The sequence below is a fragment of the Lagopus leucura genome, unplaced genomic scaffold, assembly GCF_019238085.1.
Source record: "Lagopus leucura isolate 7727_CA_CO unplaced genomic scaffold, USGS_WTPT01 Super-Scaffold_100001, whole genome shotgun sequence".
Taxonomy (NCBI): domain Eukaryota; kingdom Metazoa; phylum Chordata; class Aves; order Galliformes; family Phasianidae; genus Lagopus; species Lagopus leucura.
The window spans coordinates 96,513,211-96,536,897 of NW_024962262.1; the positions used below are offsets into that span (position 1 = coordinate 96,513,211).

Below are 23,687 nucleotides of genomic sequence, written 5' to 3' on the forward strand. Positions count from 1 at the left end.
TTTCAGGTATCATAAAACAGAGGGGAAATTTCACATCTGTGAGAGAATCTCATAGGGAAAATAATGGAAACCCAATAATTGCTCAAGTATTAAAGCTGAAGAGCTGACTCCCTGCTGGTTATACTCTGGGGAACCGTCTTGCATAGCCTCTGGAGACACAAACTAACCTTTTCTCTTTCCAGGGTGTTTTGCCACCATCACCATTGCTAGCCTGGGAATAAAAGGAACTCTGTTTGTTTCCTTGACTTGCAGACAGGTTGTGCTAAGAGGTGCCATCCCATATCCAGGTGTCTTCACACCATTTAACTGGGTTAAAAAAGAAAGCTGTTCTCTGTGCTAAATTGCTTCCTCACTTCAGAAGATGTGAAAGTCTTTTCTCTCTCTCTCACGTGTCCATGTTTCACTCCTTCTGGGGAGACAGATGGTTTTTTGTGTTTTTTTTTTTTAATGCGCTCTGCTCCTTAAATGCTATATCTGAGACAAATCAGGTCATGCGGAACCAGGCCCACAAAAGCTTTGAGGTGACTCAATCCTGTGAAATCTGTGAGAATCAGGTGCCTAAATCTCATTGCAAATCAATTGAATGATGTCAGTCAAATATATCTTGTACAGTAGTCAAGATTAGAGCATTATGGGCTGATGTGTATCTTCCTCAGAGGGCTGACGAAGAAAGGCTGAGGGAGCTGGACAGGTTCAACCTGGGGAAGAGAAGACTCTAGGGAGATCTCATTGCAGCCTTCCAGTATTTAAAGAGAACTTACAAACTAGAGGTAGACCAGCTTTTTACACAGGCAAATAGTGTTAAGACAAGGATGAATGGTTTTAAACTACATTTTTTCACTTAGAGGATGGTGAAGTACGGAAAAAGGCTGCCCAGAGAGGTTGTGGATGTCTGATCCCTGCAAATGTTTAAGGGCAGGTTGGATGGGGCCCCGGGCAGCCTGGGCTGGTGGGTGAAAGTCCTGCCCACATTAGGGGCTCAGAACTGGATGGGCTTTGAGGTCCCTTCCAACCCAAGCCATTCTCTAATTCACCCCACAAATACCACCAATGATTAGCTGATTCAGCACTGTTTCACCCAGTCAACTGAAGGAAAGATTTCTACGTGTACCTTAGTGCAGGTGTCATGAAAATTGAATTACTTAAGGTCCATATATCTTTTCACTAAATACAAGGTTGTTTTCTTTTTGTTTGTTTGTTTTTTAAAATGAGAGTAACATATTTTCCATTTAGCTGGTCTTGGAGGTTAAAACAGAGCTTTCTTCATTATTCGTTATATTTGATACCTCTGCAAGCTCTGGAGATGGAAGGTAGAAAAGTAGCCAGAGATTAGAAATCTTGGGGTCTTGGGTCAATGAAATTTCCACATTTTTATTACCTACAAACTAACCTCTACCCTGTCTATGTCCTAAGCATTCATTTCTCATCTACTACTCTGAGCTATGTGACAGCAAGGAAAGTCTCACTTACAGGAACTGTCTGCCTGGGAGGGAATGTCCTAGAAAGCTGGAGGTGTGGCAGACAAGCAGATTGAGATGGTGAGAGGATCATTTTTCCAGGATTGGAAAGATGACATGGGGTATGCAGATAGAGACAGAAATCCTACCAGTATGTTTCATAAAGGGAAAGCTTTGTACATTGGCTTCAGAGGGTATGTGGGGATGGTCTAAATGAAGAAGGACGTGTTTGGCTCTGTATGTACCTATATATGAACCAGCCTTAGTATTTTCAAGTTCCATGCACATTAAGAATATCATGAATATTTCAATATTAAGTATTAGTATGAGTTTATACATAAATTTATAGATGAAGGGGGTGCATGACTGAATAATAATACATGAAAACTTTCCTTACCAGACCTGCTTTCTTGGCTAGGGGCTCTTGAGTCTGTACAAACACTAATAATAATTGTCACTTTTATACCAGAATACTACAATATTATGACCAAGATGTCATACATGCATGGCGGATAGATAAGACAGATAGATTTCTTGTTTTCCACTGCAGTGCTTTTGAATACATCCTGGCAAGGCTGACTCACCCTTTTAGCTTTCGAAGGAAGACAAATTGCTTTCCAGGAATTTCATTGTGTACAGGTTATTTCTGAGCAACTTCCTTAATTAAACCTTATCTGTTTTGTGCGTAATCTACAGATGAAGAGCCCTCATTTCTTTTGTGAGAACAGAAGTTTACCTCCAAACAATCTGCTTCTTATCCAACCCATTGTTACACAACATGACTTACATACTAGATGGATATCGTGTCCTATCCCAGAGGTAGCTTCAGGCCAGTAGCTCAAAATAAGTCATTTCAAATGCCTAGGATGCTGCAGTGGAGAAAAACTGAAGTGGGATTCTTGAGGGCTACTAAGAGCCGTTTGAGTTGACACAGTCCAACTATTAGAACATTGTTTTTATTCATGACCTTAAAACCATGTCTGACCCAGCCTCATGTTCCTTATCTTTTATATGAGTTGATGCTGTAAGCGCACTGTTGGAAAAACATTCTGCAATTGTGAACCTTGCAGTCTGGCAGGGACTCAAGCTGATGTCATCCCAATTGGGATAAGGGGACAATGATGTCATTGGAATAGCAGTGAGCCTTCTAGCTCTGAAATACGGTAGTTGTGGTTGTGAGGTTCCAGTCTGACATCCCAGAAGAGGAAAAGCACTCTCCCACTCCTGGTCAGGTTAAGGGTGGTTGGCCAGTGAGCCCTGCATGCACCTTAATCAGAACTCTTGTGTCAGGAGAATCCATCCTGCAGCAGGAGGGAGAGAAGCTCTCGCAGAACTGCGTAGCCCTGCTGAGGAGGAAGCTGTCACCAAGATATGCAGCAAGGCTACATTTCATCACAGCTGTCCTAGTGGCAAGAGATCTTTCAAGCAATAATTTTCACCTTTTGTCCAAGGACTGAAATTTTGCCACGTTCACTATTGGTTTGTCAGGAATCCGACATATAGTACTGGATCTTTAGGATCTTGTAGTTATTTTTCCAGTTTCCCAATCATGCTGCTGTTTGAAACTGATCACAGGTCTTTGTGAGTGTCAAAGCTAGGGCATGTGTTACTTGGTGCTAGAAAGGAATATCTACATCTGTGTATCTGTGTCTGTGCTGCTCTGGCTTCAGTATAATGCATATATATTCAAGCTCTCCTTAAACCAACTTGTCTACACAGAATCACAGAATCGTAGGGGTTGGAAGGGACCTCCAGAGACCATCGAGTCCAACCCCCCTGCCAAAGGAAGTTCCCTACACCAGGTCACACAAATAGGTGTCCAGGCAGGTCTTGAACATCTCCAGAGAAGGAGACTCCACAACCTCCCTGGGCAGTAGTAATGTTGCTGCAGCAACACAGGACTTAGTGGAAACTGCACAGCTTGCCTGAAGAGCAGGGTAGGTGAATTTGTGCAGAACTCTGCTCTGCTCATCTGGGTCACATTGCAACATCAGCTGTGCTGGTGCATTCAGACCAATCCTTAATCCTACACAGCTGTGTGGAGCAGCTCTTTTCCATGATTATTTGGGGCTGCTAGCTCCTTTCCACCATCTCTATTGAAATTCACCCCTTTTTATCTGGAGAACTATCCTGCTTGGACATCAGGAGAGGGGACCTTGTCCTCATTGGTGGCCCCAGAAGGATGTGGTGGGTACTTCTTGCTTACTGGTGGCCAAATATTGGGTTTGCTGGCACTGCTTTGTTCACATGTGCATTCCCATCTGTCTCACATCAGTGTTTTCATTCTGCATGGGAACGATCCCTTACAGTCTGTTTCTCAGTGACTGATGACTGTAGCCAGTCCACTGTCACCCTCTTCACATGCACTGTTTTCCAGCACTATGTGTTGATACAGCAGTGTCTCCTCCCTTATTCCAGCTGCAGTCTTTTTGGGTGTATTTATGAACTTCTGGTTCTGGTCCTTTCCCCAGATGGCCATCTCTCAGTTGCAGTGGCCTGAGGAATAGTTTCTTCTTCCCTTGCAGAAATAAACACTTGCTATCTTTCTCAGCCAGCTCATTTTCTTTCTTTTGTGACCCGAGCCAGCATTGGAAACCAGGCGCAGACAGCAAAGAGGCCAGTGCCTCTGCTTCTGAGTAGCTCTTTTGAATGCTTCCCAATGGGAATATTAATAGAACAGTGTCCTTTCATCAGTATGCAGCTGAGCTGCTACTTGCCCAAGAACAGCTAAAGTTATTGGGGTGAAGAATGGTATGACCTGTAAATTTAGTAGGATTTTACAAACTGAGCATTATCTGTCTGCAGCAGACCAGCATGAGGTATGGGCTCTGTTTTGGTCCTATTTAAGTCTTTAATGCATGGCTTAAGTCTAAAAAACAGGAGGAATGCTTGTTCTTTGTTGTAAAGCTGTGTTCTACCCAACAGTCAGAGAAATAGTCATAATCTGCTGAAATTGGAAACACTGATATCTATCTGTCCATTATTTTTACAATGAAACCAAGAGTGGGGAGCAGAGAAAAAGGACTCAGAATGCTTGCAGGCAGGCCATTTGTGAGGAGGATATGTATGTGTGTGTAATAGCTTGCATCTGTGGCAGGGTGGGTGGCAGTTATGGTCTCTGCAGGCAAATCTGAGTCAAAAAGCTATAAAGCATGAAACACTCGATGTAGAGTCACACACCTGTGAAACAAAGTTTCATTAAAAAGGAACAAAGATTTGAAGGCATAAGAGGATCTGGAAAGACTGTGGAACACCCCTGTGGGAGAGTGTTTTAAAAATGACTGGGGGAAAAAAATGGAAAATTTCAAAATGGATGGGAAAGTAAATCATGCCAGCAGTGACAGTCCAGCTAGTGCAAGCCTTTCCATGCAGGCAAGTTGCTCTAGCATCACTAGCAGAGATGATGGCAAATTCCTTTTGCCAATCCCCTGTGTCTGCCCAGCCATGAAATAAGAGCCACTGTCCTCAAACCCATAACAAATGCAATGGCTGCTTCCAAACTTGTCACCTGTTAGCAGGAGGGGAGGGTGGGAATTTCCCAATTAAAGATGAGTCTGAGCTGTGTCTGGAGTAATCTTAATTTACCTAATCATAGAATCACTCAGATTGGAAAGGACCTTAAAGATCAAGTCCAACCACAACCTAACCATACAACCCTGTTTTCTCCTCTGCCCTCCTTCCTTGTTCTTCTTCTAAGGTTGAAAAAAATGAGGACGGGGACCAAAAGATTGAGCAAGATGGCATCAAACCAGAAGATAAAGCTCATAAGGCAGCGACCAAAATCCAGGCCAGCTTCCGTGGACACATAACAAGGAAAAAGCTCAAGGGGGAGAAGAAGGCAGATGCCCCCGCATCCGAGTCTGAGGCCGCCGACAAGAAGGATGAAGGCCCTGCTGGCGGAGCGGCTGAGAACAAAGAGAGTGAGGCTTCTGCTGCCACAGAGGCCAGCGCCGCCGACAGTGCCCAGCTGGATGAGGGCAGCAAAGACAGCAGCGCGCCAGCAGAGGAGAAAAAAGGGAACGGAGCCGCTGACACGGGCTCAGAGCAGCCAGCCCCGCAGGCTGCCACTCCTGCCGCCTCCTCGGAGGAAAAATCCGCTGCCGCCGCCGAGACGGAAAGTGCCACTAAAGCTTCCACTGACAACTCGCCATCCTTGAAGGCTGACGAAGCCCAAGACAAAGAGGAGCCTAAACAAGCCGACGTGCCTGCTGCTGACACCACTGCCACCACCACCCCTGCTGCAGAGGATGCTACTGCCAAGGCAACAGCGCAACCCCAAATGGAGACAGTGGAGAGCAGCCAAACCGAAGAGAAGACAGGTGAGTGAGCGCCTCGGTAGGGAGTGGGCCTCTCCAGAAATGGGTGCCTGCCTTGTTCTCATACAGATGGCTCCAAGACCTCTGATTCCATCACAGGAATCAGAGTGAGACTTAAAGACGGAATGCCTTCGAAAGGTTTTGTGGGTGGTGGATGTGCATGCTATTCCTTAACACCCTCTCTTCTGCTTCCCAATATCTTTGGAAAAACTGCATCTCCTCTTGAGGCTCTTGTTCCTCTAGGTAGGTGGATGCACCATCTAGCCCTTTTCTACATGGTGGCGAGAGAGGGTCAGTCAGCTGATAATAGGATCAGGTAGGAAAGGGAAGATTAAAGGCCCTGACAGCTCAATGAATGAGGAATGGAGAGACAGAGCTGAATGCAGTCAGTCTAGGAAGTGTTTTCCAATTCTTTCTCCTAACCAAGCTGCAGGTCTGTTTAACTAGTTCCCCTGGGAAGAAGTCAAAAGTTTGGAGAGGCAAAAGTGAACATTTTTGACAGTAGCATATTGCTTGCAAACCATAAAGAGCAGTTACTGAATTATGATACTGAGATAGGTAGAAAACACATCAAAGACCTGAGGAGTTTTTGCTCTTGGTCTTTACTTTCTGTAAATTATCAAAGAAAAACAACATAAATAAAAGAAACAGTACATCAGAGGCAGGCACCACATGAAACTTGATCAAGAGGTAGTGCACAGTGTAACTGACCTCCACATTCATGAGGCACTCAACCGGGATCAATAGCTTGTTGAGGAAAAAAAAATGTAGTGTACCACCTTGATTTTCATAAATGGCCTTATGTAAATGTTAGAGAGCATCTTCATCCAGACTTGCACTCACTGATGTTTTTTCCTCATTCCATTTGTTTGAATGACTTCTCTTCCAAAATGATAAATCCAATTCTACAGTTAGGCTTCCAAGCTTCATAGCTAACTCAGAGCTTCAGGTGACTGCACCCACTCAGCAAAGTGGAAAGATAAGGAAGTACTTATCCAAAAGGACAGATAAGTACTCAGAGAAGAGCTCGTGCAAAATAATTCTGTTTTAATGTGCAGAGAAGGGGAACTGCTTTGAGGAGTGTGACTCTAAGCTGAAAGTACATAACAGCAAAGGGATGCTTATTTTACTTCCTTTTATTTAAGCATTTCTAGAGATAAATCTTGAATTTGCATTCAACCATGTTGGCTCTTGGTGGTCTCCATCCCTTCTGTCTTTCACTTTATATGATGAGTTGAGTTGCAAAATAAATGGTATATGATTTGAGAAATCTAATTTGGTATGTTGCATGCTGTACTTGCATTGTATTTGTACATAAGCAAAGGTATAAACGTCACTGGTAAAAACAGTGTAATTCAGTGTTTTGGAGTCTTGTGTACACAAAATAATGATTGCAAATTAACTTTTGGTTAAGATTTGGAGTGCCTTATTCCTAAATAAGAATAGCTATTCTGCTTTGAATTAACATCGTATTTTTATTCAGTGTAATATTCTGTAATGAATAGAGATAGGCAATTCATAGCATTAAGATATTTCACTTGCTTAATTTTACCTGTTTTCAATGGTCAGTAATCAAATAATGTTTTCTTTTTTTGTACTCAGTATTCTGAGTCATTTGCAGATATCTTCCCCATGGTCTTGTTGCCCTTAATATCATTTGAAATGAGAATATTACAATCTAATACACATTTGCACGTGATACTGCTGCTTATGTAAATAACTAGCCAACAGAGTAAGTTACAAAATCTACAATCAAATAAGTGTTTAAAAATGAGCTTTCAGTGATTATTTGATTGTTCAAGGCCAGTATGTGCATCTATTCAGACCCACTTAATATGCATGCAGTAATACTCAAGCTTACAAATGTTTGCAGAAAGCAAACATGGAAGGTGTGTGGCCACAGTTAAACTGATATTCTCTTTAAAATGTTAATGAATATAGATTTTTTTTTTTCTAAATTCTTATTAAAGGATGGTATCAGCCTCCTAGTCACAAAGTCAAATAGCTGGGCCCCAGAGCAATGCAAGAAGGAAATGAAGAAGAAAAACCCACCGATTAAATAGGCCTTCTTGTCTGTCTCTTTGAGGATGCTAGGTTGTGTTCTGCAACATGCTCTATAGCACAATGTCAAGAATAGTAAGAAGCAGCTCTCTCTTCATAGCATCTTCCACAGAAGAGCATCATCACAGTATCAAAGATCCTACGGACAGACAATATTTCATGTTAGGATGCCTAAATTCTCTTTCGCTTATCTTAATTCTATTATTCTCTCTCATCTCTTTAAAACTCTGTTTCTCTCTCTTGGCACTTACACCTTTCATGGTCTTACAGACATGTGTCTCAACCTTTCTCCCAGTTTTCACCCAGTAAACATATCATTCACTGATGGTTGCTGGCATGACTGAACTAGTTGATTGTTCTTGGAAGAGGGAGGGCTACCAAACATCTGCCACTCTGGTACTCTGCTAGCCTGGGGACAGACCCTGTTTCAGCTTCATCAGTTCCCTTCTCCCAGAAGTTGTCCCCTTGGCTTTCAAAGGTCATCTCTTATCGTTTCTGTGATCGAAGACTGGCACAGTAGTAGAATGCAGTCTCAGGCTGCCAAAAATAAATCAAATTGGCTCCTCGCCAGTGTCATTGGTTGGCTGGTTGCCATAGCATGCTTGGCTGCTACTACTGTGAGGCATGCCGACCGTGCTACTTTTGTGCAGTCATGTTCATCTGCCTTGAATTTTACTACAGGCTGCAGATACAGGCTATGTCGTGTTATCTGTAGGTATCTTCTATGGACAAACACAAGAAACAGTCAGAGATTTTTTTTATTTTTATCAGAAGACAAGACAAAGAAGACAGGAAGAGAGGAAAAGGCTAATTAATGGATAAAGAGGACTGCATGATTTTTAAATGCTTAATATTTAATGTTTCTGGAGTGGGAGGGAGGCTGGGTGATTCTTCATACAATCCTCTAATTCCCCTGACAGACCTCAACCCTTTTTGTTATTCAGTTCCATGTACTCGACCTGTATATTGGTAGTGGCTTAGGAAATGACTTCAACCAATTGTCCTGCATCCATTATTAGTTGTTCTCATATCATGGGCATTCTGAATTGTAAAGTAGGGCAGTTTCTAAGCAATCCTCAGTGAATCGTCTCTGAGAAAAGTAGGAAGATTCCAATCTGAGGACACTATGAAATGAGTCACTGGGCTTTGTTCAGTAGCAATGCGGGACTGAAGTAAGAAATCTTTCTGTTCTCTTCATGACTAGTGGATGACTTGCATGTCAGAAAGGTATTCTCTTACTTGAGCTTTCTTGCCAATACTTATTTTTGTTGACTTTCTAGTTATGATCCAACTTTTGCCCCTTTAATGTTGGAATTATGCTTAGAGAAATTGCCTTGAATGACAATCTACTCAACAGGTCAAAATTCAAAAGTGACCGGAAGGAATTTATACCTTACATATGGATGGAGAGGTGAGATATTAAATCTAGGGTGCACTAACTTAAATGTGGAGAGTGTCCATCAGAGTCATTGGAAAGAATCTACATTAATACAGCTTTGAAGTGAGATCAGCATCCAGCACAGCAAATTATAGAAGAAGGGATACTGTGAGCCTTATGAGGAGAAGAGGTGAATATCACACAGTGTTAGATTCTCTTTGTAATTTACCAGGTTTTCAAGGCTCATCTCCAAACTTGGCTAGCTCTCACTTCAAAAGCATTCTCAAGTTGTCAGGTAAGGATACAACAAAGCCCAGAAATGTGAAAGAGTAAATTGTGCCTAAGGAAACAAATTGGTCTTCTTTTGTTGAGCAATGAAGATTGCTTTCTCCCGCTTGATGAAATAGCTTTACAATGGGGTAGTTTCACGGCTGAAATGAAAAATCAGCCAGATGTCAATTGTCCTGCATGCGTGCAAGCCCACAGTTCTCCCTGGGGCCCCGTACCCTGCAAGCAAGGAACACAGGGAGGCACCATGTTCACTTCCTCAGAGGCAGCAAGTCCCTGCAGATCCTTTTTCATGGTTTATAGCTGAATAAGTTCTTTGTTTATTGCTCAATCAGTGTATTGATTGAAGGACAATAGTTGCTGCATCTAGAGAGCACTGGCTGTATAAAGATTTGGAAGGGAAGACTGTCCATTGTCATGTAGGAGCTAGAGTACAGCCTGCACTATGCAAGAGGATTGCAGTTGTATAACTGGAATTTTAGTCTTGGCTTGTGGGTAGCTGGCAGGAGACAGAACAACCTCACTGACATTCCTGTTTCACTGGAGCTTATCTCCGCTGCTACACCTGGCAGCTGAGGAACACAATGCAAATGCACTAGTCCTCCCATGAGCACCCCAGAGGGAACAACTCTAAGCAAGCATACCAGAATTTTCCTGTCTGTAGTATTACTCAAGCAAAAAAATAAGAATATAAATGCAATTTAGGTTACCTGCACCATGGTTCAGGGTGACAAAGTATGTGCCTAGTCCTCAGCTGCTCTGAAAATTTTAATCTTTGCATTGTGCCTAGGTGGATATGTGGATTGCAGTCCCTGTGAGGAGCAGAGTTTTTCAGACAACCAGAAACTTGTAATAGATGCAGATTTTCTTCTCTGTTGCAGAGTGAAATATTATCTCTGGTGCCATGTATGTGTTAAATTTGCCATTTTTAAATGAGATACTGCTTGCCTGGTATACATGTAGGCAGTATAAAAGACCTGACCATTTTTAATGAAATTCTAGGTGGCATTAAGCATATTTACTGATACCGTGTGGGATGACTCTGGAAAATGCCTCCCAAGGAAAGCAAATTAATCACTGGTTTAGGCCAAGGAGGCCTCAGTTAGAAAGAGTGGTTAACTGGTTTATTTTGTGAAGGATGGAAATTATAGGAAAGATGACACCTTTTAATGCTGAGAACCACAGCTGTTGCAGTATCAGGTGAGCCACTCCTCACTGATCATGGCAAACTGCATGGCTTTCCTGTCCATGGGGAGGTTGTAAACAACAGTCTCACTATTGTTTACATCTATATAGCATTCTCACAAGTGGACAAAGTCTTGGACATGTGTAGTACTAAACTTTCTAGGTGATGCATACAGTGAGGTTTGCTGAGAGCATTATACTCCTACAGACCTCTATAGGAAAGAGCTCTTGCAAGCATTACATGCAGATGGAGTTGAAGGCAGTACATACTGATGTCATGTGTATTGTTAGGTCACTCACACTATCACAGGTCTCTACAGACAAAGTCCATGGTTAAACTGCCTAGGTCATGCTTTCAATCACTATGTCCTTGTTACAGTGCCTTCTGCAGTGACCTGCTACAGGCCATCTTCAGAAAATGCTCCAGAATCCCCACATGGAAGGAATCCCCTCTGCCATAAATGATAGCTAAATTTTTAGTGTAGAAAGTGTCAAATAGCAGACTCTTGGACAGAGCAGACAGACAATGAAATTTAAATGGCAGCTGTTTGCTGTAGCTCTCAGCTGTGCTCTGCAGCACCACCAGTGTCATCTCTTTGCACTGGGATCAAGTAGGCTGAACTTTGCAGACAGATATAAGCTTGCAGAGTATCAGCTGGGATTTACAGATCCAAGAAGCGTCACTCTAGAGGTAGCGGTACTGACTCAGTGGTATAGATGACTGCAGAAAGAAATGGGACTGGGAAGGTTCAGCAGGTCAGAGGGATCAGATTAGTTCAACATTCCTTGAGTGCTGCATAATAGGTGCATTAATACTGGATTACCAGTGGCAGTTCAGCGATCGCTTCCAATCTCTGCAGCAGCTCCATGGAGCCTAGCAGGGTGAAGTTATAGAATAACTGCAGAGGGACATAAAAGCTGCCAATACAAGTCAGACCTAAGATTTATTTACTGTACTTACCCTGCTGTGGCCAGCACCAAATGCTGCTATAGGCTCTCTACAGCTAGGACCCATCCCTGTCCTCTGCCACTTAGAATTTGATTTAACACCTAAAGCATGATGTATCATCTCTTTCGATACTAATTATAACTAGGGCTTTATGTGGCATGTATAAAAATACACAATATCTGATTAACTAAGTGTCAACAGCTTTCCCAACTCCAATCAACTGTACCATGTCTGGAAAGATTACCAATGAATTGGGCATCATTGCCTGAAATATCTTTCTTTACTTGTGTTCAGCACAGAGAGAACAAAAGCTTCTGATAGCCCTTTATGCTATTAAGCAACATTATGCTGTTGCTTATGGTATATAGTGTATTCTATATGCATATGCACAGATGGCACAGTACCACAGACCTTGCTATTTCACTCTTTCCTGACAAAAACGCAAGCAATGTTTTCAGTTGCATTTTGTATGAAAGAATTCCCAGGCTTTGTCTCTTGCTCCGAACTCCCCTTAAATCTACAAATGTTCTTTGTGAAACAGGGTGACAAACACTACATACATCAGTCCAGAAAAGGCTGTACTTGTTATGTATTTCCAGGAAGGCAGTATTTCTTCTGTGTTTCTCTTCATTCCAGCCCTTTTACACACTAACATATTTGTTTTTTGAACACAGCCACTCAATGATCGTGGATGACTGCAATGACATGTAGGTCCATTTTATACTTGAAAGGTGTCCTTTTTGTAAAAGCACAACACAAGTATATTCAGCCATATAGCTGTCTGTGAGACTTGGCAGTGATCAAGAGAACCAAAGAAATGGAAATAGTTGCAGGAGGCCTACAAGTCAGTGGTGGACATGCAGACAGCTACTAGAGTTGGCTTTGTGTGTAGGTTCCACCTCCAGTTCTGAACTTCCAATAGACTATCCGAAACCCCAACTCATGCAAGCTCAATTTGAACATCTCTAAGCACAGTGTATTTCTCAAGGCTGCATTAATGCTGTAGACATAAAGGAGAACTTCCTAATTCCTTAGCTTTTCTCTCTGTTGATATTGAACTATTTTTCATGCGGAAAAGTAGAGGTGATGGTTAATAATAAAGTATCGGAAAAAATTAAGTAATAAAGAGTGCTGTAGCTTTTCTCTGAAGGGGAATTTGATTTTGCAGGCAAGTAGATCTGTGGTTTTCTTCCCAACTAGAGGATCCCTTCCCATATCCTTTAGCTCTAATACCCTACACCATATAAAGATCTTTGGCTTTATCATGTTCAACTGTGAATATGTGGTCTGTGAAAATGCTGCTTCTTCCTTTCTGTGGCCTATGTAATATCACTGTCAGCATGCAACATTGGACCAGGGCTTAAATCTCAGCTGAGATTCTGGCAGCCAGGTGCCCATGCTGGACATTGGCCCTTTGCTGAGCTGCAGAGTATTCAGGGAAAGAACTAAAGAACTGGACAAGGACAAGAGATGCAAAGGAAATGTTGTTATCCTAATGATAGGAACAGTGAGACTCAAGGCTTCACGTAAATAAGCCTTAGATAGAGGTCATAAGGTCCCAATTAGCCAGTGTTCAAATGACCACACACTTCCAGCTGTACCTCAAGCAAACGAATCCTCTTTTCATTATGAAAGAAAACAGACACTTTTCAACCTCTTCATTTTCCTCCAGCAAGAAACAGTAATTGGAAATGCTATTAATGATGACTGGACATTACCTGTAACCTACAGGGCTTAATGAAGAAGAAAATTTCTCAAACATTTAGAAGAGCATCCCAATCCCTGTGTTAAAGCTGTGCAGTACTGCAGAACCAGAACTGACAATGCATTTCGTGTATAGAGAAAGGGATGAGAGGGCAGGAGTGAGAGCAGTGGCTGGTGTGCAGTAGCATTCCCCAGTGCTGCTGACTTCGGCAGAACTGTCTTACCAGCTGTGAAAAATGTTTCAAAGATCTCACTAGATAGCTGATGGAAGACATGGAAAATGGGATAAAAGTAGTTAGAATTAAGGTGGTGCAAAGTACTTTTAGAATACCATTTTGGTTCTGAAGAGATTTGAGTACCTGTTGATTTGAAAATGATGCAAAACTCTAAGAAGGAGGAAGAAGGTTTGAATGCAAGCCTGTGTGGATGAAGTCCATAACTGCCTAGTGTTTTGGTGAATTTTAATACTTTATCCCCACATTCTGTCTGGCTTCAGGCATAAGTATATATTCTGGCTCTGACAACCTGCGTTGCCTATTCCAAAATTTGTCTTCAAGCTCCTGTTCTTTCTCTCTCCTTACTTCCATCTTTTACAGCCTGTTCGGAAGCAACACTCACCAATGGCAGCTGCAGCTTCAGAGCTGAAATATAAACCTCACCAATTTAAGTAAGGCTAGGATTTCACCTGTTATTTTAGCATCGGTGTTGTAAGAGACTCAGAATAATCTTCAGTCACCAATGCTGAAACAAGAGAGAAGCCATTGGAGATGCCCAGAGAAGCTGTGGATGTCCCATCCCTGGAGGCATTCAAGGTTGGGTTGGATGGGATCCTGGGCAGCTTGATCTAGTTACTAGGAACTCTGCCCATGGCAGGGGGTTGGAACTGGATGATAGGAAAAGGGGAAATGTTTTTAAACTGAAGGAAGGAAGATTTAGGTTAGATGTCAGGGGAAGGTTTTTCACTGAGGAGTGGTGAGGTGATGGAACAGGTTGCTCAGTGAGGTTATGGATGCCCCATCCTTGGAGATGTTCAAGACCAGGTTGTGTGGAGCCCTGGGCAATCTAATCTAGTACTTGATCTAGTTGTTGGAAACACTTCGTGTGGAGGGATTGGGGGAGGAGGGGACTGGAATGTGGTGATCCTTGGGACCCTTCCAACTGCCATTCTGTGATTATATGATTCTGTGATTCTATAAATATTGGCCTTCTGCTTTCACTTGTGGTCAGAACTTGTGGCAGAAAGTTGCAACTCTGCTGTATTCACAGAGTGCTCCAGGTTGGCAAGCCAGTGGGACTGGTAAGATCCTGCAGCAATGTAAATGGTTTTGGCACATCCTTAAGCTTTTTTTGTGTGCATGAAGGTAGTAAGCACGAACCCTTCCCTTCACTACTGTCAGTTCTTTGTTTGTAGACCTGACAATGTGGCCAAACACAGTGCCAGGCACAGGGACTAAACTTCACTTCCTGTCTATGACACAACCCCTCCTAACATACCTACAGCCCAGCAGCAAGGCACTGGGGAGAAACACACAGCCCTGCCACTGTACAGCACCAGTGCTGTGAGTGAATGGCCAGATTTGGTCTCAAGAGATACTAACTCAGTACTGTTCACTGCACTCAATAAAGATACATAGAATGAGAAATAAAATGTTTCTTTCTGCCTTAGGCTACAAACCTTCACGGCTGAAGTCAAATGACTGAGAAAGATGGATGGAGTTACTGATGTCTACCTGAGGGAACAAGGAGAAAATTCCGGTCATTCCTGAATGATGTTGCATGGTTCTAGACTTCATTTCTAGCAAAACAAGTACACGTTTCTGTCAAACAGAGGGCCTGAGCTTTACTGCAGTTTAGACTGCCTCCATGCAGAGCTTCTAAGTCCTGCCAGACTCTAATTTTTTTAATGAAACTTGTTTTCATTAAAGATCCCTTTAATTTCAACATCTTCTTCAATGACATAGATGATGGCATGGAGTGCACCCTCAGCAAGTTCACAGATGACACCAAGCTGAGCGGTGCAGTTGATACAGTAAGGGGAAGGGAAGCCATCCAGACGGACCTGGACAGGCTTGAGAAATGGGCCCATGAGAACCTAATGAGGTTCAACAAGGCCAAGCGCAAGGTGCTGCATTTGGGCCAGGGCAATCCCAGTTATTTATACAAACTGGGGGAAGGTCTCCTTGAGAGCAGCCCTGCAGAGGACTTGGAAGTCCTGGTAGACGAGAAGACGGATGAACCAGCAGCGTGTGCTTGCTGCCCGGAAGGCCAACTGTGTTCTGGGCTGTGGAGGAGTGGCCAGCAGGGAGAGGGAGGTGACTGTCTCTATTTAGCTCTTGTGAGGCCCCATCTGGAGTACTGCATCCAGGCCTGGGGCCCCCAGAACAAGAAAGACGTAGAACTCATGGAACGGGTCCAGAGGAGAGCCACTAAGATGATCAGAGGGCTGGAGAACCTCTCATGTGACAAAAGGGAACTGAGAATGTTCTGGGGAGACCTCATTGTGGTCTTCCAAAATTTGAAAGGAACATACAAACAGGAGAGGGAAAGACAGATTACAAGGGTAGATAGTGATAGGACAAGGGGAATGGATTTAAACAGAGTCAGGGGAGGTTTAGGTTAGATATTAAGAGGAAGTTTTGCACTCTGAGGGTGGTGACGCACTGAACAGGTTGCCCAAGTAGGTTGTGGATGCCCCATCCCTGGAGGCATTCAAGGCCAGGCTGGATGTGGCTCTGGGCAGTCTGGTCTGCTGGTTGGTGACCCTGCACACAGCAGGGGGATTGAAACCAGATGATCACTGTGGTCCTTTTCAACCCAGGCCATTCTATGATTCTATGAATTTGTCAGAATGAAACATAACACACCAGAATCAGGAACTGTGGGATTTCTGGATGAAAGTAGTAAGAGAAACCTTTGTCTGCTTTTATAGTAGCAAGCATGTGAGGGGTCAGGTACTCCCTAAAGTGGCAGAAGACAACATGTGTCTGTGCCTTGCATCAGGAAAATGAAATCAAATAAGCTTAGCAGCAGGGAAGACATCAGGCTGTTGGCTGTGCCGGATGTTTCTCTTGATGCCTCTTGCTGTAGTTGTTCCACTTCGTATAAATTATTTATTATTTACTGGGACCAAGATTGGAACCAGGCTTGATCTCCCCCTTTCCAGATGAGTATCCTCACTACCAGACTACGGAATCAATCTTTTTCTCTGGCCTAATGAATATTTAATGACTTATGGAAGTGGAACAGCTCCAGTAGGAGAGGAAGAGCGAGAGAGATATGTTCATTCACATGTATATCCCCCAACAACACTCTATGAGCAGCATGCAGGACCTGAGCCAAGAAACTTTCCAAGGAAAAACATCTGCCAGAGGACCAAGGGAGACAACATGAGCACAAAGCAGTGGCCATTGTCTCTGCTTCAGTGCAATTTCTGAGCTGCTCAGGCCTGGTCAAGTTTATGCCTCGGATAAGAGTACATGAACCATACAAATGAGCTTCAACTTTGCCAGTAACAACCAACGTGAACATGCTGCGCCACCATTCTGGGTATAACTTGGCTGTACCTCTGCAAGATGTCATTTGTAGCATTTGCAGCCACTCTGTTCAAAGAGACCAAATTCATTACTTTCCTAATTCAACTGTTATTGTGAAAAGCCAATTAAACTGAAATGGCTGTTGTGGGGCAGCTGCCCTGATGTACTTGGTGCAGTGCTCACATTGGAGGACAGTACATCCCTCCCATGAGAGGGACGTCTCTCCTTCCTGGGAGAAGATTGCTTTGCTGTGTTTTTTGTTATTGTTTTTGTGTTTGTTTTTTTCTTTAAAGCTGCCATATTTATACTAAAACTAGAATTAGTGATGCTACTGCTGCTCCTTTCACAGCCAGAGATTTCTTAAGGCAGAACAGGCAAGTATGTTGCCTGGCCTTCTGCTGTAAGATAAGCTGGGTTCTCTCACATCACAACTCTTAGACATTGTCATAGGCACCTAAGGGAAGAGGTCCTCAGCCAGGGAGGATCAGGCCTTTGCAGGGTTAGATTGAAAAGTGTCATTACCCATTCACCTTTTCAGGATGGGTGCTGTTATTCCTGCTCTCTCCTGCCATGGAGGGCTGTGATTAAGCAGTCCCAAAGAACGGATTTGGATTTAAGAGGTAGGGTGTTCTGCACCAGCAGTGCCACTTCATGTTCTCTCCAGATGAGGATTTCCCCAGCAGACTACTTGGTTCACAGTGTCTTTTTCTGCGTCCAGGCTGTCACAATGCATGTGAAGACCTCTTCTCATTGAAAAGAACAGCAAAGGCTCCCAGTAATTTCAGTGGGAATAGTATTAATACCAAACTGCCTCCCAGAGAGCTGTGGGTGTGTTTTGATGCTTATTCTGCACAAAACACATTGGGACCCTACAGGTCAGCGTGTGGGAAATATTAACATCTTTGATGCAAAGAGCTCATATTGGTGACGTTGCAACTGCTGGGGGCAGTTATTAACGAAATGGCCGTGGAAGGCCTGACAACAAGTATTCATTTTAGCATCAAATTTGCAGAGCCTTGAAACAAACTAATGATCTCTAAATGAAATTTCCCTTTTGCTTCAGCACAAAATCGGAGGGTGGCAAAAGGAAGAAAAAGAGACATTTTATTTTCTCTCCTTGATTGTAATTCCCTGCCTTCAGCTAGATCAATATCATTTCTGCTGGAGATGGAGTCTGCCTCTGGTTTCCATGGCAATCTGAGTTGTTGGAGGCTTGCAGGCTCCATGAATCCCCAATTTATCAGCCTTCCAGGGTTTAATAATGGAGACTAGCAGTCAGGCAGCTTATGAATGGCACATGTCTTTTGGACTGGGGGAAGGGAGGCGGGAGTGTGGCTTATAGTAAGGGCTGCAGTAATTTGTTTTCCTGTCAGTGACAGCTGAAAGGGGAGGAGAACAAGGGGAGGAGCAGCACATTAATTCTGGATGCACCAAAGGAATTTCTAGACCTTTTTGCTGCAATTACAGAAAATTTCCTCTTCTGGCCTCTTTTCCCTTGCCAATATTACCAAAGCAGGGGAGGAGAGCAACCTCACAGCCTGTCCCATGTGACAAGGTGGGTAGGAGCTGAAGACTGAGACCCAAAGGCTCCAGCACTGCATATTTCCTTCCTCTCCTGAGCCCTTGTTATTTCAGGATCAGCAGTGCATGAATGCCAGCAGGCTGCCACTGTTTTGGGTTCATTTTTTTCCCCTACTGATCCTACCACAATTGCCAGGCTGATCAGCAGAGCTGTCACTCTCTGTGTATCTGCCAGGACTCTCCAAATGTGCACCTCCATCTCCAAAGTGCTGTAAGCTTCATTCCCTGAATTAATTACTTTTCTGGGATTGTCCCGATTGTACAGGAATCACTAGCAATCACTTCAGTCAGGCTGCTTTTGGCTCACTTGCCCATGATCAGTTCCGAGTATTTCCATTCCCTCTTATCTTTCCTCTGATTTCTCCTCTATGATCTCACAGGGCAACAACGGTAGAGAGGCTAAAGAATAAATGGATGCATCTTGAGAAGACCTTGGTACTCTTTCCATTCACATTCCCCGTTTCCAAACCATTCTCCAGCATTTAATCCAACTTAGGAGAAAAAGATGGGTGGCACAAGAGAGTACTCTTGTATGATGAGACGGGGACATCTTGTTTTTCAATGCATATGCCAAGAACAGCTGCCAAGAGTTATATTCCACAGCTGGAAGCCAGTAAAAACCTCTGTATTCAAGCTGTTTAAATCACAAGGTATTTAATTAATTAAAAAGAGTTGCCTTTATGGTGTGCAGGACCTTTGTGAAATCTACTGGAGTAGCGAATGTGAAGAGCAAAGAATAACTGCTAGGTTATTTCTTCTCAGCTATTCCTATTTCAGAGAGGTAAAGTTATAAATGCTGTTCTTCTACCTGCTGTCTTGTGATGGCTGGCTGGTAATATTGCTGAGGTTGCTGCACTTCCAGTTTTAGCCTGAAATTAGGGAATTTCAGAAATCACAGGCCTTTTTCTGAACACCATGACCAAGTTGCTGCCCCTATGAAAATGCTGCTGGAAGAGGAGACTCAGCCACAGGGGAATACCACAGGCTCTTGTATGACTGCATCCCAACTCCTCATACTGTGTCTCTAAAATGCAGATAAAAGCCCTTGCTTCCCCACTGGGAGGACACAATAATTAAATACCTCCACAATTGTGAGTTAGGTCATTGTTATGGTGATAAAGATCACATAAATACATTGCTGTCTGCCTATAGATATTTGGGAAGGTCACAATGAAGAGGGCTCTTAAGTTTCACATAGATCTGGATGCGTCACAAATGTATGATTTAGGGATTATACCTTATAAAATAAGCTTTTTTAGAAGGGATAGGCAAGGTAGGAGGGGCAGGGGAGTTGCACTCTATGTTAAGAAGTGGATACACAGCAAAGAGCTGCCTCTGAGAAACAGCCCTGACCAGACTGAGAGTTTGTGGATTAAAATTAGGGACTGGACCAATAAAGAACACCTGGTGGTCAGGGTCTACTACACTCTGCTTGATCACGGGGAGCCTGTTGACTAGGTTTTCTTGCTTCAGCTACAAGAGGCGTCACTCACAGGTTCTCATACTAATGGGGGACTTCAACCACCCAGATGTCTGCTGGGAAATGATATAGCAAGCTGCAAGCAATCCAGGATAATCCTGGGTTTCATTAAGGATAACTTTCTGGTCCAGGTATTGGACAGACCAGCCAGAGGTAAAGCATTACTGGACTTGGTGCTCAGCAGTGCAGCAGATATCATTAAATATACTAAAACTGCAGGCAGTCTGGGCTGTAGTGATCATGGCGTGGTCAAGTGTGTGAGCTTGAGCAATGTGGGCCTGGCAAAGAGCAGGAGTGAAATTCTAGCTGTTTCAGGAGTCATTGGATGAGATCTTCTGGGAAACTGTCCTTAGGAACAAAGAAATGGAACAGACCTGTCAGCTCTTTAAGGACACCTTTCTGAGAGCACAAGAGCTCTCCATCCCTCAGCATAAGACATTAAGCAGAGGAGCCAGGAAACTGGCATGGTTGAGCAAGGACCTACTGGACTAACTGAGGGAAAAGATGGAAATGTATATGCACTGGAAACAAGGATGGGTGGCCAGGAAAGAATACAGGGATGCCATTCAGACATGCAGAGATGGGATCAGGAAAGCCAACATATTGACGGAATTGAAGATGGCAAGACGTGAAAAGTAACAGGAAGGGATCTTTCAGATACATGCATCAGAAAAGACAGGCAAAGGAGAGTATATCTCCTCTGATAAATGAGAAGAGAGATCTGGCTTCAACAGATATGGGGAAGGCTGAGGCACTAAGCAAGTTCTTTGTCTTGGTCTTCACTGACAGTCATGCTTTCCATACCTCTCGTATGTACAAGTTGACAGGGTTAGACAACATGCATGCCAGAGTCCTGAAGGAATTGGCTGATGTTGTTGCCAAGCCATTTTCCATCGTATTTGAAAAGTCATGTCTGTCAGAGGAAGTCCCTGTTGACTGGAAAAAGGAAACATCTCTCCCACTGTTAAGGAAGATGAGCCTCACATCTTGAGGATCATGGAACAGATCCTCCTGGAAGAGATGTTAAGGCACATGTGAGCAAGAAAGTGAACTGAAACAGCCAGCATGCTTTCACCAAGGGCAGATCATGCCTGACCAATCTGTTGACTTTCTACCATGAAGTGAGGGCATTAGTGGACAAAAGAAATGCAACTGATGTCATCTGCATGGACCTGTGCAAGGCTTTCAACATGATCTTGAACCACATTCTTGTCCCTAAATTGGAAAAATATGGATTTGGAAGCAATGCTATTTGGTAGATAAAAAGTTAGTTGGATGGTCACAGTCAGAGGGTTCTGGTCAATGGTTCTTTGTTCAAGTGGAGACTGGTGATGAGTGGTGACCCATGGGTCCATCTTGGGACTGGTGCTCTTCAACATCCTTATGAATGACATAGACAGTGGGATGGAGTGTACCATTATCAAGTTTGCAGATGGTATGGTTGATGTAACAGAAGAAAGGGATGCCATCTGGGGGAACCTGGACAGGCTTGAAATTGGGCCCACGTTAATCTAATGAGGTTCAACAAAATCAAGAGCAAGGGGCAATCCCAGATATGTGTACAAACTGGGAGAAGAATTCAACAGCCCTGCAGTGGAGTTAGGTGTCTTGGTGGATGAAAAGCTGGACATGAGCCTGAAGTGTGTATGCTTGAAGCTGGAAGGCCAAGAGTATCCTGGGCTGCATCAAAAGAGAAGTAGGGAGAGGGAGGTGATTGTTCCCCCCCTTCTTGTCCCCAGCACAAGAAAGATGTGGAGCTGTTGGAGCTGTCTGAGGAGGGCCACAAAAATGATCAAAAGCCTGGAGCACTTCTCATAGGAAGAAAGGTTGAGAGATTTGGGCTTGTTTAGCTTGGAGAGGAAAAGGCTCTGGGGAGACCTCATTGCCAGCCATCTGCCTCTGAGGCACTCTCACACCAAAAAAGCTCCTTTGCCTCCTCTTCAACTACTGTGTCACTCTTGGACTGCATTTGCTGTAGCTGTGATGGCAGCTGAGAGAGAACTATGACTGAAAAACCTAACCACTTTGGTAAGCTGTAGGCTTCTTCTCGTTGTAGCTGTCTGCAACGGCCCTGCCATAGGTGCTGTATGTGGGCCCAAAGTGCTGTCAATAGGCAGTGATCACACATCTGCCAGCAGCTGGCATGTCATTTGTCTCAGCCTTCAGGTTTGGCTGCCTCTGTGTGCAGGAAGGAAACAGCAGCAGAAGAAAGGACAGCCGCTCCTTTCCCAGTTCTCCAGGAAGCAGAAATATTTGCAAACTTAGCTGTAACAGGGTTAACACCTCCCATTTGCGAAGAGCATCTCCCTTTTTCTCTCCCCACCCTCATGCTGCACCACTTCCTTTTCTCTGGAGACCCTGCAGCTTCTGCCCATCCGCCCAAGTTGAGTGTTTCCATGGCAACCCGGCAGCTGGTGTCTAGACACTGGGAAAGATGCTGGGCCATGGAGCTGCAGCCCTTCGCAGCCCCTCCCTGAGCCCATCACCCACTCCTCCCTTCCCACCTCCTGCACGCACAGATGCCAACGCAGGGTGGGATTTCGGTTGTGCTGGGGAAGAAAGGGAAGGAGGGGAAATCCCTAAGCTATGAGCTGGGCAGCCTGACAAAGCGCAAATGTGGCTGGGAGGACAGATCTGGGGCTGGTTGTCCTCTGAGGATTGAGCTGAAGTGGAAGGAGAAGGCTGCCCAAGCTGGGCCCGCAGTCATCAGCTGTGGCACTGGCAGAAGTGGCTTTTCCTCTCTCTGTTGGTACAACTGAGGTTGGCATACACGAGGCTGTAAAAAGAGGTGATGTGGTGCAGGAGTGGGAGGCCAAAAATGCCATGTGTTGTGGCCACATTCACCTTTTTGTTCAAATCTTCACCCTTTCCCCAGCATGCTATGTGCCTCCTTTACCAGCAGGATCCGTGAACACAACACATTCTACTTCCCTGCTGCTTTGCCTTGGGTTTGCCCATATCGAGCAAGGGATTCCCTAGGCTTCTGGGAAAAGTCTCTCAACCCCTCTCCCTGGAACAGGAACAGTCATTTGTCCGAATTCCGCAGCTCTTCACTTCCCAGCATAAATTTGTCAATCCACAGAAGCAGTGAGCGGACAGGGCGTAGGATTTTAGAGCTGTGTATGGTGCATAGCAGGGCTGACTGCAATAGGCTAACTTGGATCAGGAAGGGAACTGTATAAGCAACAGCTCTGAACCCGAGCTGCATCTGATTTCAGCAATTTCAGACCTACCATAGACTGCCTGGAAGCAGCTTCTGGCTGGCAAGAAGGACAGATGGATTGGGACAGATGAATCAAGCTGTGAAGCCTGGATCCAAATCTGGACCCAAATGTCATTAAAACTAGGAGATGCTTAGGTCACAGATTTCAAATGGGGCCTGCCTGTATTCCTTACCTTCCAAAAAATTCCCCTCTCTGAGGTAAACGGGGGCTGCTTATAACAGGGCAGCAAAACCCAGATTAATATTTGGAAGCAAAGAGGAGACCAGACAGGGTGCAGGCTTTCACTCCCATTTCTGGCCAAGCTGTAGCTGGCAGAGGGCAGAGAGAAAAAGGAGTTGAGTATGGCAAATGGACCCACATTGTGGCCAATGCTTGAGAAAGAGCAGCTGTTGAGGAGGGATGGGCAATGCGTTAGCACGCAGACATGTTCAAGCCACACAATCAATATCAGCAATAATTATGCAAACAGTGGGAAAGCAGCAGAAGCAAAATTCCTGCATCTGTAGTAGAGTCCCAGAGTGTTTGTGCAAT

General features: G+C 44.1%; 1 protein-coding gene across 1 annotated transcript in view; it reads left to right on the forward strand.

The window, feature by feature from the left end:
• Positions 1–23,687, forward strand: part of GAP43 (growth associated protein 43) — a 53,542-nt gene that overhangs the window by 24,272 nt on the left and 5,583 nt on the right. Inside the window, exon 2 of the mRNA XM_042867991.1 lies at positions 5,155–5,776. Within this exon, the coding sequence (XP_042723925.1) occupies positions 5,155–5,776 (622 nt within the window). The remainder of the gene's footprint in view (positions 1–5,154; positions 5,777–23,687) is intronic.